Raw genomic sequence first — 19,045 nt, 5'->3', positions numbered from 1 at the left:
GAAATTGATTTTCAATCCCTCATGCAGTGCGTCGTAAATAGCTACCACACTGAAAGACTTAGGTGGCAGATAAACTCCATGTATGATTTACACTGCTTCAGCGGCAATGAATTTTAAAACCGCTAACCAGCTTGTTTTTTGTTTCAGCGGCAAGAAATTTTTGACCGCTGCCTCACACACTGTTTGTAGAGGTTTTGTCCAGAATTAATTTGTTGGTTTGAAGCCCATCATTGATAAATTTAATCAAGTAAGGACAAGACTGTTTCATTAAATCTCTGTCCTGAAAAATTTGCACTTATCTTTAAGACTCGTGGCCACTTCCTTTTTTACCTCTACAAACAGTGCGTGAGGCAGCGGTCAAAAATGTCTTGCCGCTGAAACAAAAAACAAGCTGGTTAGCGGTTTTAAAATTCATTGCCGCTGAAGCTGTTTTTCGTCAAGGATTATGGATGTGTATCCAAAACACATGTCCAATCACTCATTGAGCCATGCACTGGTTGCCGCACACAATATTGCATTGGCCCAAATGTTCGCTCTTCTTTTCCAATAATATTCACAAAGAATCATTTATATAATAAACACTTCCAATTCACCACTAAAATAGTATGGATTTCACCAGGCAATGGGCGGGGCAGTCTGTAGGTTTTTGCAGATGCCCACAGAAAATTACCAATCAATGTAGAGTCTCCTGCTTATTGTTCAGAGATTTCCACAAAAAATGTGCATATTTTTAATGCTCTTAAGTATAAACCAGGAAAGTCTGAAAATTTCAGCAATTTTTAATGCACGCTATTTGGAAATAGAACAGACTGAAACCATTTAGTGCGCACAGGGAGGATAACTTTCAACATCTGCACATGGTGGCATATACACATTTATGTGGCCTTGTGTAATTTTACCAAAGCATTTTATAACATATACATATTACTGTGGTATCTTGTGCCTCAGAACACAGCTTGCACTTGGCTAGTAGCTTGCACTTGGCTAGTAGTTCCTCACTGCAGGATCTTGATTCCTGAGTCCTGCAAAAGTTCTCAGACAACCAGCAGAATTCGCACAAGATGCTTCCCAATATCCTCTTCCACAGTGCTGTTCGACAGTTCTTTCTCTCCTTCTCTGCTAACCTTCTCACTTCAAAGTCCTATGAGGGGCAGAGGAGAACTTCACTGGATGATCATGCCTGTCTCATGTGTGCGGGGGGGGGGGGGGGGGGGCTCCAAATAAGGAAATATTTCGTCATGGACAGGGTGGTGGATGACTGGAATGCCCTCCCAGGAGAGGTGGTGAAGACAAGAACAATTAATGACTTCAAACGGGCATGGAACAAATACTGTAGATAAGGCTTGAAGAAAGGAATTATGTAACATTTATGCATGAGGGTAACCTGCATGGCGCAGGAGTTGCTACCCTTATCAGAATGGGGGTAACCTGTACCGAGTGGCAATTAATACCCTTAACAGAATGCATGGGGGTAATCAACATGGAGTGGCAGTTACTCTGCTGGGCAGACTAAATGGACAACTTGGTCTTTATCTGCTATCATTACTACGTTACTATGTTACTTTGAGGAGCTACAGCCCACCTTGAGGCAGTGTCTTCTAGCACTGATGTGCCCTCTTTTATTTTGTTGATCCCCACCACAGGGTCACCTTCTTGTTCACCCTCGGGCATGAGGACACAGGTCATGCTGAGGGTCTCCCTTTTCAGGGAAAGGAACACCAAGGCATCATATCACATTCTTCCAAAGTGAGCCAGATACCCCACAGCTCCTGTGGCTCCCTCCGTGCTAAGGGAAGTGACTCTGGCCTTCCTGCACGAGAATGTATCTGCCATGTGGGGCAGACGTCAGGTTTCTAGTTGCCTTGGTCTGGGAACTGGTGCAGCTCGTTGGATTTCTCTGGAGCTCTTTGCGATGCACCCACAACCAGCACAACCAGACCCCAAAGCACAGCAGGACCTTTCCACATAGCATCCCTGTTCTTTTTTTTTAATGTAAAATCATTTTGTCCATAGAGTTGGTTGCCCTACCCTGTTCATATCTGCCTTTATCTTTTTATTATAAACAGCAGTTTTTTTATTTTTATAAGCATTTTGCAATTTGTTCAAATCTTTAGACATTGTTTTGCTTTGCATGCTCACTGGCATCCCTCCCTTTCAGGACTCACTCCTGCACACAGACACATACACTGGAGAATTCCTGCTTCATTCAAGGCCATTTATCAATCTTTCCATCACTGACATATCTGTCTCTTAGTGGTGTGCATGGAAAAGAAACCTTTCATTTTATTTCATTTTTCCTTTCATTTTGTATTCATTTTATTTTCTATCATTTTAGTGCATGCTAAATGGTCTTTTTAGTGTGCTAAAATAAAAAAATAAAATGACATTTTGTTTGTTTTGCACTATTTCGAAAGGGAAAGAACACAAAACAAAATAAGAAATGTCAATCTAATCTCCTATCATTTTTTAATGATAGCCTACGCCTAATGTCTGTACCATGTATTGTGCCATGTAACAAACCGATGTGTAATGCCACATAATATATTTAAGGATCATGAATATGGAAGTAACTGTCTTCATGTCTCCAGTTGATAGTATAATAAGGAGGCAAAATTTGTAATGAATAGAAACATACAACGGCAAACAATATACTGATCCATATCTCTTAAAAATAAAGAAATTTTAATTGTACATACAATCACCAATGTAGTACATACGTCTAAGTACACAGTCACAGAAATTATAAAACACACAAAGACCCCCAACACGGCTATGTTTTGTATCAGGGGCTGCATCAGGGGGACCAAAGCTTTTGTGAATCTTAAGGGCTGATTGTATGCAGTTAGGGGGATCTACTGAATCACTTGTTGGGAATACTGAACTTCAGAGAATATTGCTCGAAACGTTTGTAAAAATGATCGTGCAGCAAGTAAAGATCCTAAGCCGCAGGTCAGCAGAGACACCCGTGGTGCTTAGAAGCATTAAGTGCTTGGTTGAAACAGTGAGTTTTAAACCTGAGCACAGCGCAACTAAACAAACTTCACCGCCAAACGTATTGAAGAACCTCTGTGTCAGGAGTTCTGAATGGCGATGTGCTGCACGATCATTTTTACAAACGTTTCGATCAATACTCTCTGAACTTCAGTATTCCCGTCAAGTGATTCAGTAGATCCCCCTAACTGCATACAATCAACCCAAGTTATTCTGCACTGAGATGCTTTAGCCCTTAAGATTCACAGAAGTTTTGGTCCCTCTGACGCAGCCCCTGATGTGAAATATGGCTGTGTCGGGGTTCTTGTGTGTTTTATAATTTCTGTGACTGTGTACTTAGATGTATGTACTACATTGGTGATTGCATATACAATTAAAATGTCTTTATTTTTAAGAGATATTGTTTGCCACACATTACGTTCCGTTGTATGTTCTCTACATGTGTATGCTGTTTACTCCGCCCTCTTTGTATGAACAGATACATAACAGCAGAAAAAGACCATTTGGCCCATCTAGTCTGCCCATCCAATTTATTAAGCCCTTACAATTCCCATCACTTCTGCTAGAGATCCTCTTCATTTATCCCATGCTTGCTTGAATTCAGATACCGTTTTTGCCTCCACCATCTCCTCTGAGAGACTGTTTCATGCATCCTCTATCCTCTCTGTAAAGAATTGTTTCCTAAGATTACACCTGAGTCTACCCCCTTTCAACCTCATCATGTAACCTCTTCATTCTAGAGCCCCATTTCCATTATAAATGTTTTACCTCCTGTGCCTGCAAACCTTTGTGATATTTAAATGTCTCTATCATCATATCTCGCCTTCCCTCTATACATGTTTAGATCTTTTAGTCTATCCCCATATGCTTTAGAACAAAGATCATTGATCATTTTAGTAACCACCCTCTGGGACTGACTCCAACCAGTTTATATCCTTTTGAAGCTGTGGTCTCCAAAACTATACACAGTATTATTCCAAATGAGATCTCACCAAGGATATATAAAGGGACAATATCACCTCTCTTTTTCTACTGATCATTCCTCTCTCTGCATATACGTTACAAAAACGAATGTACACATGATATTTTATTCTCCTGATCAAAACACACCCAGAGTAATATCCTTATTTAAGCATAGCTAAAAATATATGTGCTGCTTGGAAGACATTTTCCGTCAACACCCAAGTATATCAATATTAAATCCAATATATGGCTTTGACAAATTGCCTCTATATTATGTATCTTTTTGCAAAAAAAGGGGCATTGGAAAATTATCAAACACAGAGGGTAAAAGCTTTTTTAAATTATTTTGTGCTTAAAAATTTCTATGTTCTTTCCTTTAAGAGAACAATTTTTCCCCCTTAAAGACAACTTTACTACTCAACGCTTTCCAAAGTGCTCCCTTGACTTCATTGTTCCTCAGAGTGTAAATGAAGGGGTTTAAGAGAGGGGTAATAACAACATAGAACATAGATACAACTTTATCCAATTCTGAATCTCTGGAGTTTGGCCTCACATACATAAATATGACTATTCCATAGTAAACAAGAACCACAGTGAGATGGGACCCGCAGGTAGAGAAGGCCTTCTTGCGCCCCAAGGTGGAAGGAATTTTTAATACAGTGAATATGATATTGGAGTAAGACACCAAAGTGAAAATAAAACAACTAAACATTACAGTACAAACTGCAATAAAAAAATATATTTTTATCAAGGTTGTGTCTGTACAGGAAAGTTTCAGAAGAGGGAAAATATCACAAAAGAAATGATCAATTTCATTGGAACCACAAAATTCTAAACCACAAACGAAAATTAGCGGTAGCAAAGTACCCAGGAGGCTGACAACCCAACAGCTAGCAACCAGGAAACTACAAAACTGTGGGGTCATGATGGTGGTATAATGTAGAGGATTACATATGGCTAAATACCGATCATAGGACATCACTACTAGAAGAAAATTTTCTGTACTTCCCATTACAAAGAAGAAATAGCACTGGACTATACAGCCAGGAACAGAGATTGATTTAGAACTTACTAGAAAGTCCTGTAGTATTTTAGGGACTAGGGATGAAACATACCAGATTTCCATGATAGAGAAATTAACCAGGAAAAAGTACATTGGGGTGTGAAGCCGACTGTTTGTCTTCACAAGTGTGATTATAACCATGTTCCCTCCCAGGGTTAGGAGATAGACAAGCAAAAATATTCCAAAAAGAAGATATTGTATCTTTTGGCCAATAGGAAATCCAAGGAGAATGAATTTAGTCACCAAAGTCCTATTGTCCTTTTTCATCACTTCTCTTTGCTTCTCCTTCTTCAAGGAAAAAAAACAAACAAACCAATTAAATGACATAGAAACAGAAAATGTGACCGCAGAAAATCACCATACAGCCTTTCTTTTTTTTTTATTTTACCATACTGGGTCAGACCAATGGTCCTTCTAGCCCAGAATCTAGTCTCCAACATTGCCAATCCAGGCCATAGGAACCTGGCAAGTACCGAAAAACTAAGTCTATTCCATGTTACTGTTGATAGTAATAGCTGTGGCTATTTTCTAAGTCAACTTAATTAATAGCAGGTAATGGACTTCTTCTCCAAGAACTTGTCCAATCCTTTTTTAAACCCAGCTACACTAACTGTACTAACCACATCCCCTGGCAACACATTCCAGAGTTTAATTATGCGTTGAGTGAAAAAGAACTTTCTCCGATTAGTTTTAAATGTGCCACCTGCTAACTTCATGAAGTGCCCCCTAGTCCTTCTATTATCCGAAAAAGTAAATAACCGATTCACATTTACCTGTTGTAGACCTCTCATGATTTTAAACACCTCTATCATATCCCCTCACAGCCGGCTCGACTTATTTGTTAAGCACTAAATGATAATTCTGAGTCACACAGCAAAATATACTGCATTGATCATGTAGCCAACAAGAGAACATGTAGCCAACAAGAGAAGTAAATTTTATATCCAAAGATGAAATATTTCCTCAAGGATGAATATTCATTAGTATGACAGATGTCAGATTGATAAAACGGACTTTTCCATAACTTCTTTGTAATGCAACTTGTAATTTACTTCTATATTTTGGCAATATTTTCCTCATTAAGTTAGTCCAATAAAAAGATGACCTCTACAATTTGTTTGTTGACCTTTATTTCCCTTTGATGAAAAAGCTAAAAATAGAATAGAAAAGAATGTGTTCTCAGTATAATACTTACATTAGTCTGTGTCAGATGGTGGGTATTAACCACTCCTTAGCTTCCAATAGCAAGATTCTGTGAATATAGAAACATAGAAACATATAGAAACATAGAAATGATGGCAGAAGAAGACCGAATGGCCCATCCAGTCTGCCCAGCAAGCTTCCCTCATTTTTTCTCTCATACTTATCTGTTTCTCTTAGCTCTTTGTTCTATTTCCCTTCCACCCCCACCATTAATGTAGAGAGCGGTGATGGAGCTGCATCCAAGTGAAATATCTAGCTTGATTAGTTAGAGGTAGTAGGGGTAGTAACTGCCGCAATAAGCAAACTACACCCATGCTTATTTGTTTTTACCCAGATTATGTTATACAGCCCTTATTGGTTGTTTATCTTCTCCCCTGCCTTTGAAGCAGGGAGCTATGCTGGATATGCATGAGGTATCCATTTTTTTCTTCTCCCCTGCCATTGAAGCAGAGAGCCATGCTGGATATGCATCGAAAGTGAAGTATCAGGCACATTTGGTTTGGGGTAGTAACCGCCGTAACAAGCCAGCTACTCCCCGCTTTGTGAGTGTGAATCCTTTTTTCTTCTCCCCTGCCGTTGAATAAGAATGCACTACGCTGTTTCATTAAGAGTGAATTTGGTAGCTGATGGCTGATTGACTTTTATCTTGTCTTCGGTTTCAGGGAAGCAGATTGAATAGCTCCAGCCCACAATGATTCATTTCCTAGCTTAAACTTAGCTCACACCTTTTCATAGGTAGCTCAAGGCAAGTTACATTCAGGTACAGTAAGTATTTCCGTTCTGCAAAGGGCTTACAACATAAGTTTCTGAAGCAATGGACAGTGAAGTAACTTGTCCAAGGTCACAAGGAGTTGGATTTGAACCCTACCTTCCCTGATTCTTAGCCTGCTGCTCTAATCACTAAGTTATTCCCATCACTTTATGCTGGGTGAGTGCATATATTTAATGGAGTTGCAGATACTCAGGGGGGAAATATTACTCAAACATAATCCCAGGAGTTCAGACTTCTGGGATTTCTCTTGTTTACATTGTATAAACCATAGGTTGAGGTTATTAAATGTGGCAGTGAGTGGATCAGTCTCATTAATGACACACAAAGGGATAGATCTTAAAAAAGTATGCATGCGCGCACTTTTGTTCGCGCAACCGGCGCGAAAAAAAGTATGCCAGATTTTATAAGATACGCACGTAGCTGCGCGTATCTTATAAAATCCAGGGTCGGCACATGCAAGGCTGCGCAAAATCGTCAGCCTGCGTGCGCCGAGCCACACAGCCTGCCTCCGTTCCCTCAGAGGCCGCTCCGAAATCGGAGCAGCCTTGGAGGGAACTTTTCTTCCGCGTCCCCCCACCTTCTCCAACCTTCCCCTATCTAACCCACCCCCCAGCCCTACTTAAAACCCCCCACCTTTGTTGGGCAAGTTACGCCTGCTTGAAGCCGCAGTGCCGGGGGACTCAGGATCGCAGTGCCGGGGGACTCAAGACCGCCCTCAGGGATTGCCTCTAAACCGTCGCCATGCCCCCGGACCCCAGCCACGCCCCTGGACATGCCCCCTCCCGCCCCTTTTACGAAGCCCCGGGACTTACGCGCGTCCCGGGGCTTTGCGCGCACCGGCGACCTATGCAAAATAAGCACGCCGGCGCGCAAGTGCAGACTTCTGTGATTTCTCTTCCTTAAATTGTATAAACCATAGCATATGGTTATTAAATGTGGCAGTGAGTGCATCAGTCTCATTAATGACACACAAAATGTTTTCAGCCGTATTTTAGGAGACATACACAGGACTGACATCATGTTCAATGTCAAGGTGCTGCCTTAGCAAAATGAAAAAATCTTGCAAACATTGCTTTCTTCATAGCACACTGAGGTCCATATTAAAATAACTTGTTGAGCGAGTACGATAACTGAGTAAATTTATCCAGTCGTCTTTATTCAGATATTCAGCAGCACTTAGGATAAAAGATCCTCTGAGTATCCAATGTAAAGTTAACCATACAAAGTTGCTTTGCCAACTTTAGGCATGCTATTTGGCTGGTCAGAGATAACTGGGCAACTTTGGATAGCCAATACATCAGTGCTGACAGGCTAAACCTTGATATAGTTCCATTGGCTACCAACAGGCTAAGGGCAAAGTTCAAACAATGATATGTAAGGCACAACAGAATAATGGTCGACAGCATTTAACAGATATCCTGGCCTCTTATATATCTGTCCAGACTTTATGGTCTTCCAACCAAGAGAAACTGAAAGTTCCTCTGGTAAAAGAATGCCAGCTGCAAAATGACTTGACGCAGGGCGTTTCCATGTACTGGTTCTGTTCTCTGGAAACGTTTACCATTTGCCTTCAGGCTAGAATATGATATGAAGAAATTCATTAAAGTCTGAAAATGATAATTTTAAATGAGGCCTATTCAGGGATTACAAATTATTGGGAAGTTTAAGAATAGATGGATGATTGCTTTGGAACTCTGGATGCTTTTACCCTTTTTATTTAGTAAATGAATTAAAGTTTACAATTGTTTAAATGTGTAACTGATGATTAAAACACATGATTGATATTCACAATGTATAATTTAATTGAGTAAGGTGGAATATACTTTTTTAAAATAAATACATTAATTAATAAAGTGACTTTACTGGAAATAATCCCAGTGCCACCTTATTTTATCTGGTTAAATGTTATGCCGGCAACATTTTGCCTGGTCAATGATGCTGGCAGTGGTAGTGGGTAGGGGGCGAGAAATTGAAACAGAAAGTTTTGTCTGGGTAGCTCCCAAAGTTAGCTGGACAAACCTTTTGAAACTTGATCTCACTGTAGTTTTGCATCTTGAAGATCACTACAGTCCTGAATAACTGGGAATATAGGATCTAATGGACAAGTAGACAGTTTTGATCCTCGGAAGGATCTTCTCTATCTTTTTGGAGGAGATTGACCTGAACTCACGATACTAGGAGTTGAATTGGTCGGGTAGAAGTAAGAAGTGAATTTAGGATACTCCTGTTGTATGAAAATGCAGTAAAAAATGGAGTGTATAGTTTGAATATTTTCCATGAATAATTCAGCAAAGTTATTAGCTGAAGAGACAAAGGTTATGTAGTGTTAGGTAGTGGAGAGCTTGTCTTACAAGATTCTGGATGATTCTTTGCTAGTTCAAGTTGTCTGTAAACAGTATTTTTTTGCCATTTGAATGGATATCTTGTATTTCTTTGCATGTTCTTTGCACCATTTTTGTTTGAGTTGAAAAAAACTTTTTGAGGAGTAGAAGACTGCTGTGGAAACAGGAGGAGTTGCTGGGTGCTCTGGTTGGGTTGGATTTAAAGGATGTAGGGGAAACTTAAAAACTCAGAATATATGGAGCCACAGACACTAAAAGGACAAAAGATTACAATTGTACCTTGAAGAATTAATCAAATAAGAGAATGCAAGAATCTCAAACAACCCACAGACTAAGATGTAAACTAACATATTATTTGTAATTACCCATTCTCCTGGCTGATGTAAGAGCTTAATTCCATATGGCATTGAAACCATCATTAGATAGAAGGAAACTAATAGCTACTTACGTATACCAGCATTGTAACCAATAGATTTGTTTTTGTTTGTTTGCTGAATATATAACTATGATTGACACTTTGTAAACCATTGTGATCTATACATGGAATGACGGTATATAAAATGTCTAAATAAATTAGGGATGTGAATCGTTTTAGGTCGATTAAAATTATCGTCCGATAATTTTAATATCGTCTTAAACCGTTATGGAACACAATACAATAGAGATTCTAACGATTTATCGTTATAAATCGTTAGAATCGTGAGCCGGCACACTAAAACCCCCTAAAACCCACCCCCGACCCTTTAAATTAAATCCCCCACCCTCCCGAACCCCCCCCAAATGAGTTAAATAACCTGCGGGTCCAGCGGCGGTCCGGAACGGCAGCGGTCCGGAACGGGCTCCTGCTCCTCAATCTTGTTGTCTTCAGCCGGCGCCATTTTCCAAAATGGCGGCGAAAAATGGCGGCGGCCATAGACGAACACGATTGGACGGCAGGAGGTCCTTCCAGACCCCCGCTGGACTTTTGGCAAGTCTCGTGGGGGTCAGGAGGCCCCCCACAAGCTGGCCAAAAGTTCCTGGAGGTCCAGCGGGGGTCAGGGAGCGATTTCCCGCCGCGAATCGTTTTCGTACGGAAAATGGCGCCGGCAGGAGATCGACTGCAGGAGGTTGTTCAGCGAGGCGCCAGAACCCTCGCTGAATGACCTCCTGCAGTCGATCTCCTGCCGGCGCCATTTTCCGTACGAAAACGATTCGCGGCGGGAAATCGCTCCCTGACCCCCGCTGGACCTCCAGGAACTTTTGGCCAGCTTGTGGGGGGCCTCCTGACCCCCACGAGACTTGCCAAAAGTCCAGCGGGGGTCCGGAAGGACCTCCTGCCGTCCAATCGTGTTCGTCTATGGCCGCCGCCATTTTTCGCCGCCATTTTGGAAAATGGCGCCGGCTGAAGACAACAAGATTGAGGAGCAGGAGCCCGTTCCGGACCGCTGCCGTTCCGGACCGCCGCTGGACCCGCAGGTTATTTAAGTCATTTGGGGGGGGTTCGGGAGGGTGGGGGATTTAATTTAAAGGGTCGGGGTGGGTTTTAGGGGGTTTTAATGTGCCGGTTTTGCGATTTTTCGATTTTTCGATTTTTCACGATTTTTCACGATATTTTACCCCCCCAAACGGCAACAATACGATTCCCTCCCCCTCCCAGCCGAAATCGATCGTTAAGACGATCGAGGACACGATTCACATCCCTAAAATAAATATTGACAGTGGCAAAGTTATCATTCCATTGTTGGACAAAGGCATTCTGGTTTTATTGATAGATTAAAGAGCTTACCTATGCTGTTGCTATTCACAAGAGTCATGTTTCTTGATGGGAGGTTTAAGTTCAGGGATGTGTGTTTATTTTTCTAAGAAGGGAAATGTAGCCTGTACTAAGTAGTAGTCAGACCAAGAGATAAAATCTACCCTTACTACATTAGAGTCTACATTAAAGTTTGTGGTGTGGAATATCACGTTAAAGGTGTATCCTCCCCTGGTACATTGGAACTTTGATGAGCTGAGTAAGACCAAGATACTTTATATTATGTTGCAAGCTAAAAGGCATTTCCTTTAACAGAGTCTTCTGCATAGAAGTCTCCTTCTATATTATGAATAGTGGTGGCAAGGTTGCCTAGGGGTTCAAAGAGTTTAAGGAAGCATTCAAGATGATTCTCTGGAAGGTGTTATGGTTTCATCTGTCATGCAGCCTCTCTGTACCCTAATATGGTCTGCTATGACTCCTCTTTGCCTGCAGAAGCCCTCATTGAGCCTTATCACCAGAAATGCTAATTTCCTCCTCACTGCTTTTGCCAGCCCTTTGAACCTTTGTCTCTTCAATGAGTTCACCCTGGCTCTCTGACCTGGCATTTCTAGCCTTGTACCTTGCCTGTACTCTTCAGGCCTCTGCTCATTGTTTGGTATCTTGCCTTCAGGTCTTCTCTTTCTTTTACCCTGCTTTGTGGCCTATCCAGGCCTTCCTGAAGCCTAGCAGCCTACTTACATCAAGTCTTGTTGCTTTGGACTTTAGTGTTCTTTCTTTTGTGTTGTTCTATATGCTCCTACTCTGCTCTGTCTTGTCCAGTCCTGTCCTTGTCTGTCTGGTCTTGCCCTGGCCTGCCCTGTTCCCAGTACTAAACCTTGCCTCATCCAGCCTGTAGCAAGCCTTACCTCGTGCAGTCTGTCCAAACTTTGCCTCATCCAAGCCTTGCTTTAGCCTGCCCTACCTTGTCATGCTAGGCTAACCATCATATACTGCCACCACAGAGGCCTACTGGCCCCCCAGCACCCAATGACTCAATCTTCAGAGAAGGGGGCTGGCTAAGTGGAAGACAAGTCCTAGTCCTGTCCAGGACTAGGCAATATACCCCCAGCAGAGAGGCCCTGACAGAGGGCAGCAGATTAAAGCAAGTCTAGGTCTCTCTTCTTAGAATTTTAGGACAAGTTAGTTGTATTTGCCTGCTTATTTGTTACCAATCAGGTAAAGAGCAGGGAGTTGTGGAAGACAATACATACTTCCCCACCATGGCTCAAGGCAAGGAAGTGTGATGAACAGATCTGCATGAGGGGTGACTGTGTCATCATCTCCTATCCAAGTATCCATGAAGCACAGAATGGACTTTGAATTCCTTGGTCAGATCCAAGATCAGATAATGCTTACTGTTTGTAAATTGTACATTGAGTAGGCCGTATTTGATACCTCATAGTAAACTATCTGGTATTACTTCTTCTTTTCTTGACAGATAAGAACCTCATGCCACAACTAGTCTGCCCCTGACAAGTGTGTAACCAAAGATCCTATGGACCTCCACTCTTCCTTGCATTTATTGTCACTTATCTGTCCCATGTATGTTTGAATGCATTCTATTCTTTGGTTATTAGCACTTCCCTTGTATTCCATATATTCACCACCCTCTGGTAAGAAAGTATTTTCTTACATTTCATCTGAGTTTCCTTCCATCCAGCTTCATACCATAACTTCTAGTCTTTGAGTGACCTTTCGTATGAAGAATGCTACCTCTGAGCATGTTACTAATGCTTCATATATCGAAGCCTTTTTCAGTTCTGTGAAAATTGTAATAAACCATGGAAGAAGGCAGCAAGTAGAATCTTGTTTGGTGGTTGAGAGGTTGTGTGATGTCCTTCTCACAAAGGTATCCTGAAGTAAGAGTAGAATGTTCTGTGTCTAATTTATTTCAACTCTTGGGAAACATTCTCAGAAGAATCAGCTCTCAGAGGTTGAAAGTTTTAATTTTAGTAACTTTTACTCGTTCAGTCAATTATAAAATACAATACAACATAGTTATTAATCTCTGCTGTGCCAAACCATCATGTTGCAGAAATAAATCTCAGAAGTTATCATGTCAGAGAAGAGGTTTTCAAAACATATCAATCATAATTTGTCATTTTTCCCAGCATCATCATCCCCCTAATCACCACATTTATTATTGTCATGGCAACATCTCTTTCATCACAATTATCACCAAAATAACAAACACCATTCAGACTGATGGAATATCGGCACACGCTAAGTGAGCATTCATGATTGAGCGCCTGCTCTCTTAACGAGCGCCGATATACCCATCACAGGCACCCGATGTAATAATTAAATGGGCTGCCACGGTGAAAAGGAGGCACTAGGGAACATTTTGTGTTCCTAGCATCTCCTCGACATCGGGTGGCCAGGAGAGGTGGCACAGCCACGGGTTAGGAAAATGGACGCTTGTTAATTGAGCATTCATTTTCCTTACCTTACTGCTGGCACACTTTTATTTTTTTATTGTTTTTTTCGGGTCTTTTTTTGGTTCCTCCAATTTAATATTGGCAAGATATTAAGTCGCAGGAACCAAAAGTTTTCAGAAAAGAAGTATTTTCTGCTTTTCTGTAAACTTTTGGGACTCCTCAAGAATTAACGCTTGCTCTGGGGAAGGCATTAATTCTTGAGAATAAAAACATGCGCTTTAGGAGAACATAATTTTTTTGCATGGGGATGGTAATAGCTAATAGCCTCATCAACATGAATTTACATGTGATGAGCGCTATTAGCTATGCGCTCGATTGGATGTGCGTTTTGGACAAGTTAACCCCTGTTTTTCATCAAGGATTATGGATGTGTATCCAAAACACATGTCCAATCACTCGTTGAGCCATGCACTGGTTGCCGCACACAATATTGCATTGGCCCAAATGTTCGCTCTTCTTTTCCAATAATATTCATAAGGAATCATTTATATAATAAACACTTCCAATTCACCACTAAAATAGTATGGATTTCACCAGGCAATGGGCGGGGCAGTCTGTAGGTTTTTGCAGATGCCCACAGAAAATTACCAATCAATGTAGAGTCTCCTGCTTATTGTTCAGAGATTTCCGCAAAAAAATGTGCATCTTTTTAGTACTCTTTTAAGTATAAACCAGGAAAGTCTGAAACGTTCAGCAAAATCAAGCCAGTCTGAAATTCACCTGGTTTCAGTCTGAGCTAAGATTATTTGCATATCTCTACCTAATACGCAACAACCTTGAACAGGAAGCCCAGGGGCTGGGGAAAGGGATATTCATCTGCCTCATTCAACAGAGGCACTCTCAGCCTCAATTCACTTTGTAGCCCATTAATTCTGTCCACTACAAGCCAATGCATTCCCTTCACCTACTTTATATTTCATTTATTTTGTGTCATTTTAACATTTTTTTTCACTTTTTTTCATTTGTTTTTAATGCACGCTATTTGGAAATAGAACAGACTGAAACCATTTAGTGCGCACAGGGAGGATAACTTTCAACATCTGCACAGGGTGGCATATACACATTTATGTGGCCTTGTGTAATTTTACCAAAGCATTTTATAACATATACATATTACTGTGGTATCTTGTGCCTCAGAACACAGCCTTCACTTGGCTAGTAGTTCCTCACTGCAGGATCTTGATTCCTGAGTCCTGCAAAAGTTCTCAGACAACCAGCAGAATTTGCACAAGATGCTTCCCAATATCCTCTTCCACAGTGCTGTTCGACAGTTCTTTCTCTCCTTCTCTGCTAACCTTCTCACTTCAAAGTCCTATGAGGGGCAGAGGAGAACTTCACTGGATGATCATGCCTGTCTCATGTGTGCGGAGGGGGGGGGCTATTTTACAAGATTATGCATGGCGACGTAATCAGGCCTCCCCGAGTTCCCCTCACGTCGCTCCAAATAAGGAAATATTTCGTCATGGACAGGGTGGTGGATGACTGGAATGCCCTCCCAGGAGAGGTGGTGAAGACAAGAACAATTAATGACTTCAAACGGGTATGGAACAAATACTGTAGATAAGGCTTGAAGAAAGGAATTATGTAACATTTATGCATGAGGGTAACCTGCATGGAGCAGGAGTTGCTACCCTTATCAGAATGGGGGTAATCTGTACCGAGTGGCAATTAATACCCTTAACAGAATGCATGGGGGTAATCAACATGGAGTGGCAGTTACTCTGCTGGGCAGACTAAATGGACCACTTGGTCTTTATCTGCTATCATTACTACGTTACTATGTTACTTTGAGGAGCTACAGCCCACCTTGAGGCAGTGTCTTCTAGCACTGATGTGCCCTCTTTTTTGTTGATCCCCACCACAGGGTCACCTTCTTGTTCACCCTCGGGCATGAGGACACAGGTCATGCTGAGGGTCTCCCTTTTCAGGGAAAGGAACACCAAGGCATCAGATCACATTCTTCCAAAGTGAGCCAGATACCCCACAGCTCCTGTGGCTCCCTCCGTGCTAAGGGAAGTGACTCTGGCCTTCCTGCACGAGAATGTGTCTGCCATGTGGGGCAGACGTCAGGTTTCTAGTTGCCTTGGTCTGGGAACTGGTGCAGCTCGTTGGCTTTCTCTGGAGCTCTTTGCGATGCACCCACAACCAGCACAACCAGACCCCAAAGCACAGCAGGACCTTTCCACATAGCATCCCTGTTCTTTTTTTTTTAATGTAAAATCATTTTGTCCATAGAGTTGGTTGCCCTACCCTGTTCATATCTGCCTTTATCTTTTTATTATAAACTGCAGTTTTTTGATTTTTATAAGCATTTTGCAATTTGTTCAAATCTTTAGACATTGTTTTGCTTTGCATGCTCACTGGCATCCCTCCCTTTCAGGACTCACTCCTGCACACAGACACATACACTGGAGAATTCCTGCTTCATTCAAGGCCATTTATCAATCTTCCCATCACTGACATATCTGTCTCTTAGTGGTGTGCATGGAAAAGAAACCTTTCATTTTATTTCATTTTTCCTTTCATTTTGTATTCATTTTATTTTCTATCATTTTAGTGCATGCTAAATGGTCTTTTTAGTGTGCTAAAATAAGAAAAATAAAATGACATTTTGTTTGTTTTGCACTATTTCGAAAGGGAAAGAACACAAAACAAAATAAGAAATGTCAATCTAATCTCCTATCATTTTTTAATGATAGCCTACGCCTAATGTCTGTACCATGTATTGTGCCATGCAACAAACCGATGTGTAATGCCACATAATATATTTAAGGATCATGAATATGGAAGTAACTGTCTTCATGTCTCCAGTTGATAGTATAATAAGGAGGCAAAATTTTTAATGAATAGAAACATACAACGGCAAACAATATACTGATCCATATCTCTTAAAAATAAAGAAATTTTAATTGTACATACAATCACCAATGTAGTACATACGTCTAAGTACACAGTCACAGAAATTATAAAACACACAAAGACCCCCAACACGGCTATGTTTTGCATCAGGGGCAGCATCAGGGGGACCAAAGCGTTTGTGAATCTTAAGGGCTGATTGTATGCAGTTAGGGGGATCTACTGAATCACTTGACGGGAATACTGAAGTTCAGAGAGTATTGCTCGAAACGTTTGTAAAAATGATCGTGCAGCAAGTAAAGATCCTAAGCCGCAGGTCAGCAGAGACACCCGTGGTGCTTAGAAGCATTAAGTACTTGGTTGAAACAGTGAGTTTTAAACCTGAGCACAGCGCAATCTAAACAAACTTCACCGCCAAACGTATTGAAGAACCTCTGTGCCAGGAGTTCTGAATGGCGATGTGCTGCACGATCATTTTTACAAATACTCTCTGAACTTCAGTATTCCCGTCAAGTGATTCAGTAGATCCCCCTAACTGCATACAATCAACCCAAGTTATTCTGCACTGAGATGCTTTATCCCTTAAGATTCACAGAAGTTTTGGTCCCTCTGACGCAGCCCCTGATGTGAAATATGGCTGTGTCGGGGTTCTTGTGTGTTTTATAATTTCTGTGACTGTGTACTTAGACGTATGTACTACATTGGTGATTGCATATACAATTAAAATTTCTTTATTTTTAAGAGATATTGTTTGCCACACGTTACTTTCCGTTGTATGTTCTCTACGTGTGTATGCTGTTTACTCCACCCTCTTTGTATGAACAGATACATAACAGCAGAAAAAGACCATTTGGCCCATCTAGTCTGTCCATCCAATTTATTAAGCCCTTACAATTCCCATCACTTCTGCTAGAGATCCTCTTCATTTATCCCATGCTTGCTTGAATTCAGATACCGTTTTTGCCTCCACCACCTCCTCTGAGAGACTGTTTCATGCATCCTCTATCCTCTCTGTAAAGAATTGTTTCCTAAGATTACACCTGAGTCTACCCCCTTTCAACCTCATCACGTAACCTCTTCATTCTAGAGCCCCGTTTCCATTATAAATGTTTTACCTCCTGTGCCTGCAAACCTTTGTGATATTTAAATGTCTCTATCATCATATCTCCCCTATCTCGCCTTTCCTCTATACATGTTTAGATCTTTTAGTCTATCCCCATATGCTTTAGAACAAAGATAATTGATCATTTTAGTAACCACCCTCCGGGACTGACTCCAACCAGTTTATATCCTTTTGAAGCTGTGGTCTCCAAAACTATACACAGTATTCCAAAAGAGATCTCACCAAGGATATATAAAGGGACAATATCACCTCTCTTTTTCTACTGATCATTCCTCTCCCTGCATATACATTACAAACATGAACGTACACGTGATATTTTATTCTCCTGATCTAAACACACCCAGAGTAATATCCTTATTTAAGCATAGCTAAAAATATATGTGCTACTTGGAAGACATTTTCAGTCAACACCCAAGTATATCACTATTAAATCCAATATATGGCTTTGACAAATTGCCTCTATATTATGCATCTTTTGCAAAAAAAAGGGGCATTGGAAAATTATCAAACACAGAGGGTAAAAGCTTTTTTTAATTATTTTGTGCTTAACAATTTCTATGTTCTTTCCTTTAAGAGAACAATTTTTCCCCCTTAAAGACAACTTTACTACTCAACGCTTTCCAAAGTGCTCCCTTGACTTCATTGTTCCTCAGAGTGTAAATGAAGGGGTTTAAGAGAGGGGTAATAACAACATAGAACATAGATACAACTTTATCTAATTCTGAATCTCTGGAGTTTGGCCTCACATACATAAATATGACTATTCCATAGTAAACAAGAACCACAGTGAGATGGGACCCGCAGGTAGAGAAGGCCTTCTTGCGCCCCAAGGTGGAAGGAATTTTTAATACAGTGAATATGATATTGGAGTAAGACACCAAAGTGAAAATAAAACAACTAAACATTACAGTACAAACTGCAATAAAAAAATATATTTTTATCAAGGTTGTGTCTGTACAGGAAAGTTTCAGAAGAGGGAAAATATCACAAAAGAAATGATCAATTTCATTGGAACCACAAAATTCTAAACCACAACCGAAAATTAGCGGTAGCAAAGTACCCAGGAGGCTGACAACCCAACAGCTAGCAACCAGGAAACTACAAAACTGTGGGGTCATGATGGTGGTATAATGTAGAGGATTACATATGGCTAAATACCGATCATAGGACATCACTACTAGAAGAAAATTTTCTGTACTTCCCATTACAAAAAAGAAATAGCACTGGGCTATACAGCCAGGAACAGAGATTGATTTAGAACTTACTAGAAAGTCCTGTAGTATTTTAGGGACTAGGGATGAAACATACCAGATTTCCATGATAGAGAAATTAACCAGGAAAAAGTACATTGGGGTGTGAAGCCGACTGTTTGTCTTCACAAGTTTGATTATAACCATGTTCCCTCCCAGGGTTAGGAGATAGACAAGCAAAAATATCCCAAAAAGAAGATATTGTATCTTTTGGCCAATAGGAAATCCAAGGAGAATGAATTTAGACACCAAAGTCCTATTGTCCTTTTTCAT

General features: G+C 40.8%; 2 protein-coding genes across 2 annotated transcripts; both read right to left on the bottom strand.

Moving 5' to 3' along the window:
* Positions 1 to 4,330: 4,330 nt before the first annotated feature.
* LOC115077278 (olfactory receptor 6F1-like) lies at positions 4,331 to 5,284 on the bottom strand. The gene has a single exon (XM_029579565.1). The coding sequence runs from the start codon at positions 5,282 to 5,284 to the stop codon at positions 4,331 to 4,333; it is 954 nt and encodes a 317-aa protein (XP_029435425.1).
* A 12,807-nt stretch (positions 5,285 to 18,091) lies between these two features.
* LOC115077277 (olfactory receptor 6F1-like) lies at positions 18,092 to 19,045 on the bottom strand. Its single transcript, XM_029579563.1, has one exon. The coding sequence runs from the start codon at positions 19,043 to 19,045 to the stop codon at positions 18,092 to 18,094; it is 954 nt and encodes a 317-aa protein (XP_029435423.1).

Source organism: Rhinatrema bivittatum, chromosome 16 (genome assembly GCF_901001135.1).
Source record: "Rhinatrema bivittatum chromosome 16, aRhiBiv1.1, whole genome shotgun sequence".
NCBI classification, from domain to species: domain Eukaryota; kingdom Metazoa; phylum Chordata; class Amphibia; order Gymnophiona; family Rhinatrematidae; genus Rhinatrema; species Rhinatrema bivittatum.
The sequence above is the reverse complement of the archived record's forward strand: the minus strand, read 5'-3'. Positions and strand labels throughout refer to the sequence as shown.

Excerpts from the sequence above, each read along its gene's own strand:
- LOC115077278 (XM_029579565.1), bottom strand. The coding sequence starts at position 5,284 with ATGAAAAAGGACAATAGGACTTTGGTGACTAAATTCATTCTCCTTGGA.
- LOC115077277 (XM_029579563.1), bottom strand. The coding sequence starts at position 19,045 with ATGAAAAAGGACAATAGGACTTTGGTGTCTAAATTCATTCTCCTTGGA.